Source organism: Nasonia vitripennis, chromosome 5 (assembly GCF_009193385.2).
Source record: "Nasonia vitripennis strain AsymCx chromosome 5, Nvit_psr_1.1, whole genome shotgun sequence".
Lineage (NCBI taxonomy): Eukaryota > Metazoa > Arthropoda > Insecta > Hymenoptera > Pteromalidae > Nasonia > Nasonia vitripennis.
Genome location: NC_045761.1, coordinates 21,587,518 through 21,608,088, shown reverse-complemented (window position 1 = coordinate 21,608,088; position 20,571 = coordinate 21,587,518). Strand labels below are relative to the sequence as shown.

The window sequence follows — 20,571 nt, the reverse complement described above, 5'->3', positions numbered from 1 at the left end:
ACTGCAGGCCGACACATGCATCTCTCTCGAGGAGCGTGAAAAATTGATAAGCTGCTGCCGGCCACAATCAGGAGTGGCCGCCGCTACGTTTTCGAATCGCCCACGCGCTCGATTTCCTCTCGCGAAGGAGAGCGCGCGCGAATATAAGCCGGGCTACTTATTTATAGCCGGCCGAGCGACGTTCGAAAGCCGAGGTTCTGATTTTGTTTTTTCTTCTTCTTCGTCTGCTTGTTGACGTTGGCGTATATGTGAGGCACGCGTGGATGAGCGCGAGGGGTGTTATTGAGTTATTTAAGAGCTTTTTATGGCTTTTAACGAGAGGTAATGATAGCTTTGTTGGGACGATTTTTTTTATGGGGGGGGGGGGGGAGATCGAGTTGATGAGGTAAGATCGTTATGTAGTCGTGGGTTTGACCTTTGCCGATTTTTAGAGGTGAACTCGTACAAAAGTACGTAAAATGAAATATAAATGATTGATTTATTTAAAGTATATGTTTGAAAAATTTAACGAGATAAAACGAAGCAGGAAATGACCGAGTAGAATTCACCGCGATACCGATCGGCGGCGGCCAAACGGAAATTCAAATTCAACGCGATATTCGCGATTATAATATACCCACACAAACATGCAAATCGTCAGCCATAACAATGAGAGTAGGGACTTTCTAAATGGCGATCAATCCCGAATTAACCCGAGCGAAAAATCCCAGTCTCCGCATTTAATCAATCCCCATAGACTCGGAAGCGCGCGAAAGCTGTTCGGCCCCCACGACTCTCGGGCACTCACTTACATGAAAATAATTCATGAGTCGAGAATTGCATCTCTTATACGCTACGCATAAACGCGTGAGCGAAATTTCCTGTTGTCGCGTGCGGCAGTTGCTCGTTTTATGGGTGGAGCAGGTTCCCGCTGTGGCGCGCACTTTGAATGCGCGAGCGTTACATACATAGGCGACACGGTTCGTTTTTTCGCGGAATGGAAAATTTACGGCTTTTAATAAGCATTTCACAGATCTGAGAAATTTATTGGGTCTAAGTGAGCGTTTATGTGGGAAAAATTTTTGATCGTTAGGAGCTAGTTGATGCGCGAGGAGTATATCGCGTGTGGGTCGTAAAACGAGTCGTAAATGACGCTGATGGGTTGAGGTTTTACGGAGCGTGAGGAATTCGAAAATGGAGTATGTCATTTTTTGAGCTATGGTGAATTGTTGACAAGTTAACCAGACGTTGATGCACCTTGGAACAAAAATTTTCCGTTTATACTGTGTTATGAAGTTTGATTCAAGGTAGCCAAATGTTCTAAGCTCAATTATCTTATAATACTATCTTACACGCAGGAAAAATCCTTCACTTTTTCAACTCGCGAAGAATAGCTTAAAAAAGAACTGTTTACTCGCTGCTGACGAGACGAGTAAACATTTTAATGATAATTTCTTATTAGAAATTTGAGACACAATGTCACCATTTCTTTGCTGTTCAATTTAAATTTATTTATTTGATAAAATCGTCTATTTAATTCATGAGATATATATTCGCACAGATTTAAACACTTAGCGTCGCATGGAAAAAATTTCGAGTTTCGAAAGCTACTGATCTACTATAGACTTGTCTTTATCTCACCGTTTCCACTACCACGTGATAAAATCATGATTTTTTTCACGTTATTCTTTATTGGCGCTGCCGAACACTCATTAAAAACGTGGAGTGTCAGGCTATCCTGGAATGATGCAACGTGATCGGATTAAATCGTCCGATCGACTCTTGTGATTCTAGAAAATATTTCAGAATATTTCGTGTGCTCTAAACCTTCCTTTTTTCAACAATTTATTTTTTTCAAATCTTGCAACCCGCAGCAATTTTAATCTTCTTGTATCAGTCCGCAATTTCGTCGAAAATTAAGACTCCGATTTATAATTCAACAGCAATGATTTAAAATTCTCAATATCCCGCCAAATTATTAAAAATGACGTATATAACTTTCGTATTCGTATATTAAAACGTCGACGGATTTCGTTAAACTCTCGAGCAGATATTATATATCGCACGCGTCAGGAATAATAGCGCAGAACGGCTGCGATACAGGCGAGCTCTGATGGGATCAAGCTCGTGTCCGTTCATTCACATCGCCGGTTCTGCCACGATAGTATACACGTGCTGAGACGCCGTCGCGACTGAGGCGCAACGTTGAGAAACGTAAGTTTGGTTTTTCTCTTATTCTTGACTTTGCATTGTTATGGCAAAACATTAAAAGATGCATTATATATCTGTTAGTTTATTGCTACATATTATACGTGCGATGAATTTCAATTTTTTAATTGAGACCGCGGCGTTTCTTACGCTATAGCACCTATACATATTTTTACGCTATATACGCTATAAGCCTACAAGAAGCGGATAAATGCATCGGTATGCACTCGCGAGCAATTTATGAATGAAAATACTATTTCCGTCGCGACTCGAGGAAGGAAGGGGCCAGAAACGCTGCACACGCGAACCTATTCGCGCCTCGGCGCGAGGTAAAGGAATGCTTTTCCAAGGTTGCGAGACGGCGCGTATGCATATACGTACACGAGTGCATGTAATAACGTTAAAAAAGCTGCGAGAGGGACGACCCCGAGGAAAGCGGTTAACGACGCGACGCGCGAAAATTGAATAATCGAGAGGGAGGATACTATAATAATGACGAATGAGTTCGTCGGATATGGAAGACGATTTATCAATCTTCGAGGGCTGCGATGTTTCTACGCGTGTATACTTTCTAATGAAACTTCGTTCGAACTTTCTCGTAAAATTATATAGACGAAAGCGCTGCAGATTAGAAAATACCAAAACACGAGCAAACTTGAAATTCAGTCCGAGCTGCGCGACGACGTTATAATATACAAGAAGTTGTGTGAGTATTTTTCTCGAGGATATACAAGCGAAGCTAAATGAAGTGAGGTAGACGAAAGAAGAACCGCCAGATAAGTGCCCGATGCACACACACGGCTCACGTGTGTAGAATACGAGAGAGAAATTCTGGTTAGCCTCGATGCAGCGGCTGTCGAGGCGAAATTTATGGAATCGTGTGTGTGTGTGTGTGTGTGAGAAACCTGGTCCCTATGTAATACCGGTCGGCCGAACGAAAAGTTATTTTCGAAAAGAAAGCCGATAGTGCGCGCGCGCCCGCGTGTGTGTGTACTTGTCGGTAATTGCGGTCGTGTTTTAATAACTTGAAATTTCAATGTTATGACAAATATACGAGCGTAGATATAGTTTAGTTTTCCGTCAATTTCGAAGGTAAGAAACTCATTTGAATTCGACTAAATATAGCACGGCGACTCGGCGTGATGAAGTCGTGACTCTCCCGGCGCAAAGTGTATATGCCGCGAAACCTGTTCATAATAATGTCAAGTTTTTTTTCCCCTGTATAAGCGCCGTCGGAAATCTGAATATCTTCCTCCGAATGCAAATTCGCTTCCAAGCCAAAAATTCTCCAAGACTTTCGATATATTTTAAATTTTCGAAGTTCAAGGCTGGTCCCCCATAGCACCGGGTATGTGCAGTAAAAGTCGTCTCGAGCATCAGTCACTCCGAAGGTAAAACCTTAATACCCTTAGCATTGTTGTCTCGCGTCTCGCATCGTTTCTCGCTAATCGTTAACGGCTCGATAAGACCATCAGAGAGCGAGGTGAGTCGACTGCGTGTACATAGTTATGAGGAAAGAGAGAAAGAAGAGCTATAGGCGTCACGCCTTGGCGATAAATGTCGCCGAGTCGAGTTTCATCGAGCCACTTTTGCGCGCGCCGACGACGACGACGACGACGACTCTCGCCTGATGCACCGGATGATGCGCGAGGGACGAGAGACTCGTGTATATGTGTGTGTGTGTGTGTGTGAACTTGTTCGCTTCGCTCTACTGATACTGTGATGCAATGTAGACGTGGTTCGGTCACTTTAGGAAGAGGAGATTTTTCTTTTGGGCTTTTTATTAGCCGGTATTTTTAGAGCGCTGATATAGGGATCGTATATTCTTTTTCAAATTTAGAACTAATTTTAATTTTAATCAAGTACGTATTTATAGATTCGATAAAACGTCAGATACTTGTACTCAAATGTTGACTATAGTAAGCGCGGTTAACCCTTTGTCGACCTCATGACTCATCGGGATCTGGTCATACCCCCTAAGAGCGATAGTAATATTCAGTTTACACGTGTGCAGTCAACTAACGGGATCTTCAGTAAGATATTTACGAAAACAAGTCATCCGTCATCCATATTCGACACCAATCCCAAAGTGACTCGAAATAGGGGATAGACGAGGATCCATACATAAATACCATCACGAGGGTCGTGCGATAAACAGGACCTTTTAGTGGCTATACTTATAGGAATGTTCTCACACAGATTACGCAGCTGTTTATCTCTGTCTCTACTTCGAGTATTTCGTTTAATAATTTTGTAACTGCTCTAGACAAATACAAACCTTGCGGCTTATAATTCGCAAAAACGTTGCAGACACGCACAACTCAAAACCTCTTTTTTCTGCTCTCTCTCTCTCTCTCTCTCTCTCTCTCTCTCTCTCTCTCTCTCTCTCTCTCTCTCTCTCTCCCTGCACCGAAAACGTGTTTCGTTCTACATCATACGTAACGCTTACGTTGCCGCGTCTATTTATAAACTTCAATCCACGAAATGATTTACGTTACAAGCAAACTACTTTTCTTCGCGCAATATAAGTCTGCTCTCGTTAAAATTGCGAAAAAACACACTCGATAAAAAAACCCGTTGATCTACGCTGAGTAAATAAAAATCGATTTATCGCCGATACGCTCAATAATTCAGGCCATCTCGATGTAATTTCCACCAGCTTACACGATAATAGAAAATCGACCCCCTTCAACAGATCGCATCGAGAAAAAATTTACCCGCACCCTCGACCGGTTTCTCTCTCTCTTTCTCTCTTCCCCTTTACATATAACACACAATGCACGAACAACAATGTCTCTGCGGCAAAATAAAGCGGCGCCAGGCTGCATCGTCTTTCTCTCTCTTTCTCGGCTGTTTAATATCGCTGGGGTGCCCCGAAGCATTCCGAAATCCACGTGTCTGCCGGCTCGCAGTCATTGGGCATTTAAAGCCGATCACGTGAAGCGCACGAGGCCGGCGAGGCGCGCATGCGTTTTATAACGCAGAGAGACTCTGCAGCGCTCGGCCGACTTTTCTCCTTCTCTCTTTCTCTTTCTCCTCGTCGCCGGCTCCTTTTTTACTCTCTCGACTCGTCGTCTCTCTGTCCCTCCGATTTCTCCCGGCTCTCGGATAAGTGTGTGTGTGCCATGTAAGTGTCCGATGCAGGGGAGACCGGCTATGCAAGCGCGGGCTCAATATGTGTATGTGTGTGTGTGTACCTTTTGAACGCGGAAACTCGAACGAGATATTATTATGTATATCGAGAAAAAATAAAAGAGTCTCGGGTGATATGGTGAAGGGGTGATTTTGCTTTGGTTGAGTAATGCACTTTTTCGCGAATGATCGGTAAGACCGCATACCGATCGGTACCACGTCCGTCAGGGATATGCGGAAAAGAAGTCGTAGGTGGTCCCGGTTTTACACTGGTCTCTAAGCGTTCGCCAGTTCGTTATACTGAAAATAAACGATCGTCTGCGTAAATTTTCAATTATTCGCTAAACGGTTTTATTGCGCTTGACGATCGGTAAACTTCGTATAAATTTCAACGCTACATCAAACCATCATTGTTTTCCGAAAACTGGTGTCCGATGATGCAACAATCCGCGAGGATTACAGACTGTGACAATAACGATCGTCGTTTTTAGCCTCAAAGTTTTTTTGTCATCGCGTCAGCTCAAACTCGGCGCGCTATTGTCAGCCGGGCGAAAATGTCTCCAACGTTGCTACTTGACAACGGGGAATATTGAAACTGCAATTTTTGAGACCGGAATCTTGGCGAGCTTTCACCTTTTTCCCAAAGAGTATATATAACTCTCAAGTTCACGGCCCATCGCAAAGCTTAATCTGTAAAAATTCAAAAACTCTATTTCGCGCTCTCATTACCAAAAATCGCATCCCGAATTATAAGAAAAAAGTCATCAAAACAAACCAAAAATCCCAACCTATCAGGCGAGCCATTCCGCCCCGATTTCCCCCCATCATCACAGCTCTCCGCTATAAGGCGCCGGTGGAAAGGGAACCGGGGCTGCTCTCCGCGCAAACAGTATAACAGAGCCGGCGACGACCGGCGTCCCCGAGAGAACGAGACGAGCTATATACACGATCCACACGCACATATCACACACACACATACACTCAGAGGCCAACACGGCGCTAAGCTCTCTCTCTCTCGCATACGTGCGAGTAGCATATCTACAGTCAGTCCGGTCCTGGCGTGCGCTAAGGGCGTACCGTAGTGTCGCCGAGGAGAGAGAGAGAGAGAGAGAGAGAGAGAGAGAGAGAGAGGTCGCAGGTCTCGATGACACTCCGTCGTTTTTTTTTAATTTATTTATTTAAATTGTACATAGTAAGCTACATCGCACACTCGCTTTATTATTTTACAACGCTCCTCTCTCTCTCGCGGTCGTTTTTTTTTATTGTAAATATAGTTTATACGGAATTCTCGGGGTAAAGGATAAAAGTATGTTCTGTGCGTGTGATACTGCGACGATCCTGTATTATATCTACTCATTGCACTACCGCTGCTAGATCTTTTCGCTTCTCATTATCGACTCGACCATATCTGCGGCCGGAGAATCTCTCTGTCCGCTGCTCCGAAGAACATGTAAGTATAACATAAAATACAACACCGGCGTGATTTCGATAAGAGGACGCGTGTGTGAGCCATGTCTGTCAAATAGTGCTGCTACGCGCGAGTTGCGAAATTTTGTGTTATTGTTGTCGTCGACCGAGAAAGAAGACAAGGGTTTTTCTGATATGTTCGAATTTTCAAAAGTACTCGACGCGAAAAGCGCGAAACTTTTCGGTGAAAGTTTGCTGAGCTGTGAGAGAGTGAAATCGGCATGAATTATTAATGCTGTACATCTTCGCGAAATATGTAGCTTCAGCAGAGGTCGTTCCGAAGAATGAATCTATAGAACGTAAATAATACCGTCGCGTCGTTCGAATTTCGGTAAAAGACGGACGTGCACTCGCTGTATGGGTATAAATTAATTTACCTTCGAGCGAAAACGTGTCGGACCGTAGGTGTACACGTGCGCGGGTGATGGTCAGTTAGGGACGTGCCGGTGACTATTGCGGTCAGATTAAATCCTGGAATGATTCTCTCTCGTTTCGGAAACTTGCGCGAATCGAGTGTGGATACGAAGTGTTTCGTTGAATTTTCGAAGATAATAAGCGATAAGCAAAATCGCTCGCTCGAGTGTGTGTTATTTACATGCACCGATATGTGTGACCTTCCCGGGGTATATCGTTTCGACTGCGGCGATAGATAGTAACGAAATCGAGACTGGCTTCGTTGTAGTTAATTATACAGGATAAATCGAAGCTTCATTGATGACTCTCGCGAGAGCTACATCGCGTATATAAACACAAAACCACTCGAATAGCGGAATCCTATCACGTGAACCCGGAGCGAGCGGGTCCAAAGGTTGATCTTTTTTTTCTCGAATTACCCACGTGCTCATCACAATCTTCAGATAAGCCGCACGACAAGTATCTGCGTAGTCCCGGAAAAATAATAGACATACCAGCTTACGTAATGACAGTCGGGAATCGATTATTTTCGCCGGTATATAGATATCCGCACGCGTGTATTCAGCTGTAAATATGTATGGGTTCGATGAACCGAGAGGTGCATAACGCTCGTGGCTTTTGCTTTTGCATTTTTCGCGCTATTCTCGGAGAGTCTTGCGTCGGCGATGATTTTTAAGTGCTACCTGTGCGCGCTTGGAATGCGGTGAGAGTATATATACGTAGCTGTAATTTTCGAAGAGCTCGGTTTAGTTTTCTATATACACGGCACGAGAAGCCGGAAAAAATGTGTTTCTCTTATCAGTTTTGCTAATTCAGTGCCGCACTCGATTTCCACCTTTTCTAACGTACCTTGAGCGACGCACTAAGTATACATTAGACGTGAGGAGTAGAGCGAGTAAAAAGCGTCGCGTTAAACCCGATACTCTGTGTATAGAGAACCGCTTCTTCGTCTACTTCTCATTGTGCGTATGATGAGTATAACTCGTGATGTATTATAGCATCAGCTCAGTGCGAGGAAACTCGTCATTGCTGCGGGTGTGCTGTGAAGATTGTGAGAGAAATATCGTGGATTTTCGAGTGAAGTTTCTTGTGGATGATGCGGTCTGTGCTACGGCTAATCATGAAACGAAGGTATAGACAGTAGTGTTTAAAATTCTTGGATGATCATAGTATACGAAAGTGTATAAGTCGACCACCACAGCGAAATCTTAACCCCGACGAAATAAAGCCATCCCCTATCTCTCTCTCTCTCTCTCTCTCTCTCTCTCTCTCTCTCTCTCTCTCTCTCTCTCTCTCTCTCTCTCTCTCTCTCTCTCTATCATCGAGGGGTGAAAATCCACCGGGTGTCTCGCAAAAAACCCACTCAACTACGATGCCCAAGTCCAATAAAATTGAATGGCAGCTGCGCGCGCTTGTGACCTTTAGTCTCCTTCAGCCCATTCTCGCGCCAGAGAGTAGTATTTCGGCCGTCTCGCCGCCGTGACTTTTTTTTTCTTCTCCAACCTTGTCTCTTTTTCTCTCTCTTTCTCTCTCTCTCTCTCTCTCTCTCTCTCTCTCTCTCTCGATGCGGGCTGATATTGGTATTTAAATTTGCCCGCCGAGTATGTGCTCACGCGCTGCTGTTCTAATTTTTGGAGGCTGCGAATTTGGAGCGGGGTCTCGGGCTTTGATTTTTTTTCTTCAAGCCAATCGAAAGTATACCATTATATTCGATGAATATATAGGTATAGTTACTCCTATTTTCGCGATCGATCGAATTAAAAAAAAAAATAAAATAAACAAGCTCAACGACTCCTAAATAAAGCCGGCGCTTACATAAAAGAAATTGCGCACAAGGCCATCAGCGGGGCCTAAGGATTTATGTATACCTATATAGACACACACGCCGTCCTGCTCCGATTAGTGTCTCTACTACCAATGCAGCCGTTTAATAATAAACAAAAGTGCCGGCTCTGCTGACTTTTATTTCTCTCATCTCTCGCAGCTCGATTTCTTCGCCGGCCGAGAGATGGTACCACGAGATGCATCGCGCAAGCGTCCAACTGCTTTCTCTCCTTTACTTAAACAAGCGCTATTTTCAGCGAGACTTTTTACAATAATAATAAATTATTCTCGGAAAAAAATAAGCCGCTTTTATTTTCGCAATACTACGAGGGTATTTTTAACGCGTTCGTTTTATTTTCAATTCCAAGGCTTGCTTTAATATAACGAACGCAAGAAAAAAATAGAGAAAATACGAGGAGCCGTCTTACTGGGCTCTCTGCCCTGGTTCTTCCTGTCCTTATCCAATCGACCTTATACGCCTCGGATTAGAAGTTATCAACGGCTCGGCTCACTCGGATGGAGATTTATGGGACTCTAGTCTATGGACTTAACACCTATATGGAACGAAATCTCGTCGACGAGGAAAAATCCTCGAGGAATGTGAAAGCCGCGAATCCCCAGCTTATCGTCGCCTCGAGAGATATAATTTCAAAACTCGTCGAAGATATCTCTTCCGAAGTAAAAACTCGAAGACGACGAGCTTCGAGGTACGTTACACAGCTATATCGATGCCATAATCCTCCGTATAGACCGCAAAGAGAGATATAGATGAAGCACACCTCGAATCGTTATACGATATATCTATAAGCTGATTCATTAGGGCCTCGCACCGAGAGGTAAACGACCGCGTCGGTGACTATCCCTATTTCTGTTTACAAATAGAAGATACCCATCGAGAGCGCGCTCGCTCGCCGCAAAGCTTTACGGCGGAGATTTTTAATTGCGGGCACATTATGTCATGTAATATACGAGCGTCTCTCCGTAAGCCATTTACGGGCCGAGTCTCCTGAATTGGGACCGCATATTTTTACATCCGAATCGCGGTAGATTTAACGAAGAAAAAAAGAGGAGGAGAGTATAAAATTAATCTGCAAAAAACACACGATACGCTCGCGCGGTGCAATCTCGCGAAGCCCGAGAGAGAAAACGAGTGATGAACTGAATGAAATAACATTTTTTACGCCGCATCTGCAGTATCTCTCCTCTTATTATTCTTCTTTTTCTCCTTCAGCTTCTCGTTATCTCTATCTCTGCCGCTTATATACTTTTGCAGAGGATATAAAAACCAAACAGTCGAGATTTCAAAAAAAGCGCGCGCGTCCCACATATTCCCGCGCTTTTTCAAACATTATGTCATCAGCGCGCAGTATGTATAAGGTCAACGAAAAATTAAACTATCGCCAGAGGGACAATGATCGGTCAGTTCATCCGATTAGCATTTCCTTGTTTCCCGCGCATTACAAATAGTGGAAAAGTCCGTTGTGCGGAGCGCCGAGAGAGAGAGAGAGAGAGAGAGAGAGAGAGAGAGAGAGAGAGAGAGAGAGAGAGAGAGAGAGAAGAAAATATGCCCGATAAAACGAGAGCACCGCCGCAGTGTACGGAGTCGTGCATTTTTCTGCAACGATGCGAATAAATAAAAGCGAAGGACATTGCATAATGCGATATTGTTGTGCTTCATCGCCCGGACAGCGCAGTTTTTGTCGATAAGCGATTTTTCGATCGATATAGTTTGTAGCTAATCAAAATTACGTAAGGACAATTCGTATAATGGAAATTTGTTCACAATTTTAAGTGAGAGAAGAAAAAAATCACACCCGGCGGAAGATTCCTGCTCTCGTCGTCATTGCCACCCCCTGGCTCTCTCCGCAGCGCACACTATCTTGTATAATAAAACCTCGACAGAGTAGCAGCGCTGCCGCTGCCGACCACCGATCTATTTCTGTCCTGGCACTTGTTACGATGTATTTCAAGCTTCGCGCTTTTTTCGCGCGCTTTGTTCGGATGCAGCTCCGTTACGAGCTTTTTTCATATTATTCGCGTATTTTCGTTTATTCCAACGAACCGAGAGAGAGAGAGAGAGAGAGAAAGTTGATATTTTCTGTGTACACACACTTCTTTTTTCCTGTTGATCGACGCAGCTTTGTCGCAAGCTCGACGATGACTACTTTATCGAGTATAAACTCGAGCGCGCGAGATTGAGTCGACGTGCGAAAAAGCTCGCGCGTAGTCCGAAATAGAGCAAACAATCAGCGAAATTCAAGCTGCTATTTATAAAAGCTCGTTGGCGCACACGCTACGCAGCGACGCGCGCTTGAAAAGCGGTCACTTTGCCGGTGCAATCACCTCATCAAGCGAGCTTTCGCAGTGAGAGAGCTGCCGACTCGCACGTAGGGCTTGTTTTGATTCAGTGAAGCTTGAGGTTTTCGAACGTCGATGAGCTTTCAGGATGGCGGCAAAGTTTAAATTTGATTATGAAAGCTTACTACGGAGAAAAAAAGCTCGCGAATCTCTATTTCGACTCTTCCGAGAAAGCAGTAAAAACAGAAGGAAATCTTGACTTTGAGAGACCGAAGTGGTATAAGCTAATTTCACGGCGGCGCCGAGTCGGCTATTTAAGGGTCGTACGTATACCGACGCTATCTCTCGCTTAGACGCGCGTGGGTTGCCACGACGACACGTGCGGAGACTCAGAATAATAAAACATCCCTCGGCGCGCGCATATGTTATGTAATTAATTAGGAGTAGACTCACAGGTTCATCGACGCCGAATTTGCTCGATGGAGTGAATGAAATTAATTTTCTCTGTACACGCACTGCGATGAGTTCACGAACCGACGTGGGGGTTTACAAGTCGATGATTTGGTTTATATTATAATTAGAGGCGTTAAATAGGTTGCTCGCATATAAAGTTATACTTTACGACTTTCGACTATTTTCGACTGCCATTAATCTCATTTCTATACATCGGCTAATAATAGTCCTGTAAAAGCATCGTTCTTTTATTATTGCACCAAAGTGGCGCGGAAAACGAAAAATAAATTCTTCAAATCGCTTATCAGCAAAATAAAAATATGATGTATCGCGACGTACGCTATAATCGATGACCAGGATTAGTACGAAAAATGCGCGCGTCGATCGCATTGTTCTGCATCAGTTGTGTATTATGTCAATCGATCGAAGCTACTCGATTGTGCCAGTCGATATAACAATTTCGTCTCTTCTGTACACACAATGACGTCAGAATCGACAGGTGGATATCGCTGTATCAGCGGCGAATATCTCAGTGTCGTAATTGTAAAATGTATTTACTCGTAAGACGTTTATTTTTTGTTCTCAAGAGAGAGATATTCGCTCTTGTCTCTCTCCGGAGATAAATGAGCCGATGATGTGTGCAGTTTGAGAAAAAAAAACATGTGCCTCGTTTGTTCAAACGTTTCGAAATTAACAGCGTGACACCTTGTCGGTTATCCTCTCTTTAATCGACGACGTGCGTACAGTCATGGAAATAGCGAATCGGTTAGATAAAGGTTAAAACACTGAGTGTATACGTTGGTCTAAAAATAGACACTCGTCGCGCCACGTAAAATTGCATCGATACGCGAGTAGGTATTATCGCGGCTGGAATAGGCTAAACTTAGCGGCGCCGAGAACGTTTTATAAATAAAAAGCACGTTTTAAATTTCGACCCGATTATTTTCACAATAGTGCATAACAAACGCACGAGTCGGTGCAATCCGTTAAAAATATCTTCGTTATACACTATACACCCGTTATGGAATAAATAATCGCTTCGGCGTTCGATTTTTTGTGTAAATCGCGAAAACAATAAGAAATTCAAATGACTACACCCGACCCTGACTCGATCACATGCATATAGGCAACGACTCGAGGTCGTTGTTATTCCATCTCCGAAAATAGACCGATTCCATTTTCGCCGTAGCGCAAAAAAGACAATCGTTATCCCGATCTTCCACAGATTTTCGTGTACATCGCTGACGGACAACATGTTTCTGGGTCACGAGGAGTCACGATCGGCTATTCCTCCTCACGCGACTTTGTGTAATGTATATAGTCAAGGCGTGAAGAGAGAGACGTCTCTCGTCGTTTTGATTAGGTCAGTGCTACTACTCGTGCATCGGATTTTCCTCTTGTTTTTTTTCCTCGTCCCTGTTTTGAAAAAACACGGCGCCGATCGTAGCGTCTATAAGAAAACCGCTGCTGTTTAGACTTTGGCGAAACTTCGAAGACACAGCCGAGACTCTCGAGTTGATCAGGTTCGATTGGCTCGAATTTAAAACCCATCCGTTCGAGTTTGGCCGATTGAAGCGATGACGGGTACGTCGCTCGTTATCGTATTAATTCGACTCGATTTTCGACCGGTACCAAAATCTTCTACTGCCAATAGCTCCTACAGACAACGGCGCGAAGGCTACTTCGAGAATAGAGGAAAAAAATCAGCCCCACAAATCATCACCAACGACGATTACCAATCGCTCTCGCACCTTGACATTCGCCTATGAAATCGTCTCTAACCGGCCGTTCTCACGTCGCGGTTTGCTCCCGAAATAAACCCAAGTATCCCTTCCTCTCTCTCTCTTTCTCTCGAGCGAAAAATGCCAGCGGTATAAATTGGTCATCGCGGCGGACTGCGTTTGTGTGTGTTTGTGTTGACCTTGAGATATGTCACGAGGACTCGCCGAGAGTTATTGGCCAATGCTCGGCTATCCGCTGTATAGTAGAGCTTTCGGTGTGCAAACAACGGGAAAACTAGAGGGTCTCGAGTTTCCGGTTGGGGGAGGCATGTGTCGATCGCTCGAAATTGGCGCCAAATTTAAAAACAGCGACGCGTGCAGCGTTGTCGCTCTTGCGTTACTTTGTATATTACAAGAGCGACTTGGTATAACGTCGAGTTGACTTGACGCGCAGATGTGCCTTAGCGTATATAGCCACGTGGCTGAGGTACTTATGCGCGAGAATCTTAACGCGACTATAAGGTGTTATACTGAAGCTTCTCGACGCTTATTTTCATCTCTCGGGGGGAAAACGACGGCTCGAGTTTTCATTGAGAGGAGTCAACTGCTGCGTTTTCGCGATGGTTACGTAAAGCGCTGAGAGGATTTATCAATGAATTCCTGAATTATCCGAAATTAATACCTTATATTCGATAAAAAGTGATTATGAAAAGAGATAAGACGGGCGGCGTTTATCTTGAGGAGGAAAACGCTGGCGAATCGCAGGGGAATTTCGATGTTTTTACGAGCGCATACACGTATGCATGTTGATATTCTAAAAGATGTCTGATTATAGGTTTGCCGATTTCTCGGTAATCGGTTCAGCATAAAACGCCGAAATCCTCGTTGAAAAGCTTTGATTGACGGAGACTGATACCAAGCGCATATCGATCTAAATATTCGGAGATGAAAAATTAAATTCACGTTCCGTCGACAGACGACTTACATAGTCGAGTGCAGAGATGCATGATGTGAATCGTCGAACGAAACCCGATACTCTGCGCGATGCAGAATCGTATTGTTTCATAACAGGATCTTCGCGCGAAACTATACTATACTCGTAAGAAGTTTTGCGCATTCGTCACTGCCAAAAACCTGATATAAAAATATTCAACTTTTACATTCATTATAATTTATTAAATTATGCGGAATGAAGAACGATCCTCCCAGTAATCAGACAGAAATTTATAAGATATACAGTATGCGGAAAAAAGCCAGTCACGGTCACGGCTAAACTATACACGCATTACGTCTGAATCGGTCATAATTGACGCGAAGGTTCCATTCATCGCGGTCCCTATATTGTACCAACTACGCAGCAACATATACATCGGATAACACCAGCGCGTCGCGTTAGTTGCTTCTCTCTCGATTCTACATGCCGATCATTCGAATCGTTCCAAACCAGACGGCTTCTCCAAAGATGAATTCCCACAAATTATGCACAGCAAAATAACAGAGTCGTCCGACCGGTTCGGCCCAGTAATTTCTATGCAGCTTGTTATGGGATTCGTTATTATGCAAATCTACGACTGAGCTAAAACTAAATCCGTTTAAAAGCTTAATTTGGTCAAAAGTTACATGCAATTGAAAATGTGAAAAAATCATGAAAAAAGGTACAAATTTCTTGACTCCGAAAAATCCTTAAATCATCATCATTATCGCCGTTTTTGAAGTCGAGAAAGTTTATTTTTTCCGTAGAATTTCCCATATATCTGATCGAAAAATTGAAATTTCAATCTAAATTTTTAAAACGAAAGCAGAAGAAAAGGGTTTTAATTTGAGCCCCGGATAGTTAAAAATGACCGACCGGATCAAACGTTAGATATAAGGATTTCAAAAAGGAGAAAAATCGTAATGTTCCTGATTTTTTGCTATTTTTATAATAAATTGAAATAAATTACTCTTATATATGCCCTTAAATCTAAATTTTCCACTCCCAGCACCCGAATTGTTTTCACTCGATCGTTGATTTGCACATTAATATCTCTGCGATACTTTCTAAAAATCGTCTCCCGATTAGGACGTCTAAAAATACGCCTTGTTATTTCTCGAAAAAAAAACTGTCATATAATAGAATTCGAGTAATCGTGAATTAATCGAGAGTACGTGTAATTGCGGCATTGTGCGTATTAATCGTGCGCCAACTATCTCTCGACCCTACAAACGAACGCCTCTGCAGATAAGCTCTGGATCCGCGATTTGCAAATCGAAAATCGCTCCACCCCCCGATACGCCTTGCTTCGTTCGTACTCTATAGCTGGCCCGTATTCTGTACGAGATTAATTCGTCGAATTTTCGCAAATTACGTATGACTCTCCTGTTACATAAGCTCGTCGCCGATATACACAAAGATTAGATAAAGCGTCTGGAGGTGACCGAAAATACCCCCGCGCAAAAAAAAGCTCAATATTTTTAGCGCGTCTCCGATGACCGCAGCGCCGAAAATCGAGCGGTATAGGAAAAATCCGCTCTGCCGATTCATCGGGACTTACAATTACTTTCCTCCAGATTAACTTCTGGAACAAAAAAAAAAGCTCGGTCCGGTTTAACCGCCTATTAAGTACAATTCATCATACTATAATTAAAAGGTATATCGATGAGAATCTTTAAATTTTGTGCGATCCCGCAATCCTGCCAGGCACACAAAGAGCGCGAAAATTAAAAACCATAAGAAACCGTAGAGCGAGCAAAAATAAACACAGTCGGCGCCGGAGAAGATATAGAAAGTCCCTCGGCGTTATAGTCAGGAGAGAGAAAAAATAACAATAAAAAAAAAGAAAGTCCGAGCGAGAAAGAGATACTGCGCGCAGCGGAGGAAGATATCTCGGCGGTTCATACGGGAGTGGGAGGAGTTCGCATCACGCGTTCCCTCTTCATCGCTCCGATATACTGCACAACCCTACTGTTGCGAGCCGGTCATTAAAAGCTCTGCCGCCGCCCGGAGAAGCCGCGCACGAGAGCCATAGTTTCTCGCGAACGAGTCGATCAGTGCACATTTCTTCCGAATAGGATCTTCTCGGTGTGGTAAATTATACTTGGACGACTAACGACACTTTGCTAGAAACGTTGTGATATCGTTCTGTGCGACGATTGTGAATTTTTCGTGGAATAGGAGTTTTTTTTTAGTGAAGGACGAGGAGTGAAGAGAAGGCTGAATAATTCATTGCGTAAATATGAAACTTTTTTCTGTTTGAACAGTCGCTGTATAAAGTAGTCGAGACTTCTGTGTGTGCTGAGAGCGTTTGTAGACGATTTTTTTTCGACTCGCGATTTTCGAGGAGAGATCGTTGGGTAATCCTGGGTTGAGCAAGTCCCGACGATGCAGTCGAAAAATTATCGCTGACTTTACCGATATTTCTCTTTCTAAGTCTGAACAAGCCGTGAATGTATTATTTCTCTTAACGAACGATATAGTTGCGCGACTGAAATCACGACAGCGAGGAGAGCTTGCGAGGCATTACTTGATTAAGATCGATTCAGCTCGTCGATTGGATCGCCCCCGGAGGTTCAAGGAGACGACGCGGAATCGGTTTTTCTGCGATGAGGTACGGCGTTTGTTCCATACCGATTGCGTCTTATAGTTTACCGATCACGGGCCGATCGTTTGTTGCGGTACCGATCCCATCCGATTTTCAAACCCTGTTACCGGCATAAATCGGCAAAGATCGGTAGGCCGATTTCCACCATCCGCCAAATCCCGAAAAGCTTACTCAGCGACAAATACAACAACTGCACAATACGCACGCATTGACACAAGAGAGTTAAGGAAGGAGTATCATCGTCATCGTTGGAAGGTTCCTCCGCTAAATTTAGCGCGTGTTTTTCGAGCGCTCTCGCGCGCGGCGATTTTGACGAGCGCAGTTCCGACCGAGTCATCGTCGTCGTCGCACCTCCGCTTGTTACTCTCCCGCAGAAACGGACGATATCCATCAGGTACAACCGGCATCATCACCCTATATACTAAGGGACGTTCAACCCCAACTACTGTTCGTCCCTCCTGTTGCAACGCACGGGGTTACCGTCGAGCGAGATAGATATATGCGCTGCACAAAGACGAGTGTGTGTATAGAAGGCGCCAACGTTGGCAGCCGGCCCAGATTTGCGGGCGAAAATAAGAGGCCGGTTGCCGAGGCGGACAGTGTCAGTGCGCGATGTGACGGCCGCGATCGCGGGTGTTTTGTATACTTATTGTTCTGCCGAGGCTGCTTTCGAGGATATAGGTATACCTGGGTGTGTTCGATCAGAAAATGCAGACTTTCGCGGATTATCGATGTAAAAACGATCGGCGTATAAAGTGATTTGTTATATATCGTGGTGAATATGAGTCGCGATAATTAATTCGAAACGATTCTCGGGTAACCTTTCGCGCTCACGTGCTAATTGGACTGGTGCCACGCGCAGCGTCAAATCTGCATATACCGAGCTCGACTATTGTATTAACGAGCGCAATAATATTTTATATTTACTCGATCGTTACAACAATTTGAGCTCGTGATGCATCCGCAATTAAAATGTTCGACACATCTGCTATATAATACAACGACGTCGCAAGCTTCCTTTGGCGGGAAAATTCAAAAAATCCTCCACGTGTCGACGATAAAACTGTACGGAGAAACGAAATAAAAGTCGGGATATCTGCATTAGCGAGCGCACGAGCGAGTCGATCTATCGCAATCCGGGCAGTGCATCGCACCCCCTTATCAGCGAGGCGCCGCGGACTCGATTTTTTCTCGCCGGGATGCCGCGACCTTGCCGATTTCGGGGTGTCACACGATCGTTTCTCATGGGACGAATATATCGCCGCGGCGATGATTATTGTTTATCACGTGCTTCGCATACGTCCCAGTTATCTCTCTGGAAGCTTATAACGAGTATACGTCGACTCCTCGGTTTAATTTAGAATTTATGCGCGTAGACGATAAGGGCCTCTATATGGAATTTTCTCGATCGGGTTGTTAGAAGGGAGAACTGCGTTGCATACGATAGGGGGAGGGCATTTTTTCGAAATTTTATCGCGGCGAACTGCTGCCGACGCAGCATAGAGTGTATTCAGAGGAAAGTGATGCGACACGTGGTGTGTTAATTGAGCAATTTTTTTTTTTATTTGTAACTGCATCTCGGTTTGCATATGCACACACGCTATAAAAAATAAGCGATAACCCTCGTATACGCACGATAAACTCGTTCTTCACATGCGTCGGAATACATTGCAATTTTGAGATTTTTTGCGCTGTGTCTGCGGTTCGAATGTCGCCTATAGACGCTGGTCGACTCTCGAAGCAAAAAACTTTTGGATAACAATAATACACGCGTTTTTTATTTATAAACATTCGCGAATACAGAAATAGCTCTCGTCGCTTGGCAAAAACAATTGAGAGTTCCGATTTGATACTGTTTACGGTTTTTGCAGATTTTCCTGCGCGCTAAATTTAGAAAAATAAGAGGGACGACGAGGATCGTGTGCGGATTCTCACGTTGCATTCACGGTATATAGACTTCCTCTACTTCCGCGTCTGCGTGTCTAGAAAGCAAGAAGGCTTGGATTCGCTTCTCTCGGTTTATTTTCGAGGAGTGGAGAGAAAAAAAGATCGACGTTTGGTTAATGAAAGTACAGTATGCGCGTACTATCTGAACATATTGTACCAATGCAGCGCCAAACACGCTTAATCTCTCTTCAGATTAGATATATTATGTTATATATATAAACTCGGGAGTTGTCTTCATTTTTGCGCGAAAAGTCTATAAAACAACGTTTTCAGGACGTTTTGCGTCGTATCGACGTTTCTTTTTTCGCGATAAGATATAGGGAGAGGCAAAAGTGGGCTAGATTTATTGTATCTCGTGAATAAAATGCAGCCGCTTATCTGGATTTATAAACGTACACGCGAGCGTATAGATAAAAACAAAAGTCATATTTGCGTTCTTTCGGACATGTATAAGCTTTGCTTCCTCTAATACATGCGCGCAAACGTGGACTGGCGAAAAATTTTTTTTATGAATCGCGCAGAGATTGGTCTCGGTTATCACATGATGCCCGAGGTTTGCTTTTCAATTCTCGCTGTATTCGGAAGCTTTTTTTTAAGAAATATATAGGCGTAATAAATAATATTCGAGCGTCAGCGGCTCGTGCGCAGCTACTTTGAATGGGGTCGTTGAGAAGAAGGAATTAAGGCAATCATGCTGTTAAAGGCACGGCGTGTATATATACATATAACGACAACAAATTGTTGCCGAGAGCTACATTGATTAATTTGGTCAGCCTATTTAACTCGAAGATTACTGCCCCTCTCGTTGAAACAAAAGAATACAACTACTGAATTTTACTAAGCTATATATTATACACGTATTTCCCTTAAATATAGCACATAATAACACAAAATTTTATCGAAAAGCACAGCGATAAGCCCCGTTAATCAAGTTATATATAATATATGACGCGACCCAAACGCTTATCCGCCAAAGCACACATACACACACAGACAGAGCGAAGATAGTGTAAATTAGTGTCCGTTCTTTTCAAAAGTCCCGCCTAAAACGAGCTTCTCTCGCCATTTCTGTTTCAGATCTAGATGTGTTCGATAGCAATACCATCGGAGCTTCTGTTGGGACACAGTCCCCCGGTGTACGGTTCCTTGCTCTACAGTTCCCTGATGGTTACGACGCCGCCGATCGCCAACCGATCAGTGCCGCCGCAGATCAGGCCCTGCCTGGCCTCAGCGTCGCTACACCTCAACGGCCTTCTCAAGAGCAACGACGATGTCGCCAATAACAGCAACAACAACAAGAGGAACAAGAAGAAGGTCGTCTTCGCCGATGACCGCGGCTGGCCACTCACACAGGTTGGTTCGCTATAAAAAGTTTATTATTCGATTATACATGTAGAAGAGGCTCTGGCCCCGTTTGTACAAGAGATTACAAGGGGAAGCAGAGAGCTTAATTGAGGATGCATAAATATTTCTGCTGTCGCGATCGAGCGCTGAAAAATGGCAATTAACACGCGGAGCTTTATAAATATTTATTGTTGCCGCGATAG

At 43.9% G+C, this 20,571-nt stretch overlaps 1 protein-coding gene across 15 annotated transcripts in view; it reads left to right on the top strand.

Annotated features, from left to right (window-relative positions):
• The first annotated feature begins 2,174 nt into the window (after positions 1-2,174).
• The window catches only part of LOC100124048 (protein phosphatase 1 regulatory subunit 3B-A), a 23,830-nt gene continuing 5,433 nt past the window's right edge, over positions 2,175-20,571 (top strand). For 2 of the 15 annotated variants that reach the window (XR_004227859.2, XM_032601026.1), the window contains exons 1-2: positions 6,365-6,769; positions 20,102-20,377. Coding sequence is in view for 7 of the 15 variants with exons in the window: in XM_032601026.1 (XP_032456917.1) it covers positions 20,108-20,377 (270 nt within the window). In the remaining 8 variants the exon portion in view is untranslated. Of the gene's footprint in view, positions 2,194-6,364; positions 6,770-7,834; positions 8,332-16,396; positions 17,084-17,357; positions 17,769-20,101; positions 20,378-20,571 lie in introns of those variants that run through there. The other 13 variants (XR_004227862.2, XM_032601029.1, XR_004227860.2 and 10 more) reach the window with 8 other exon arrangements.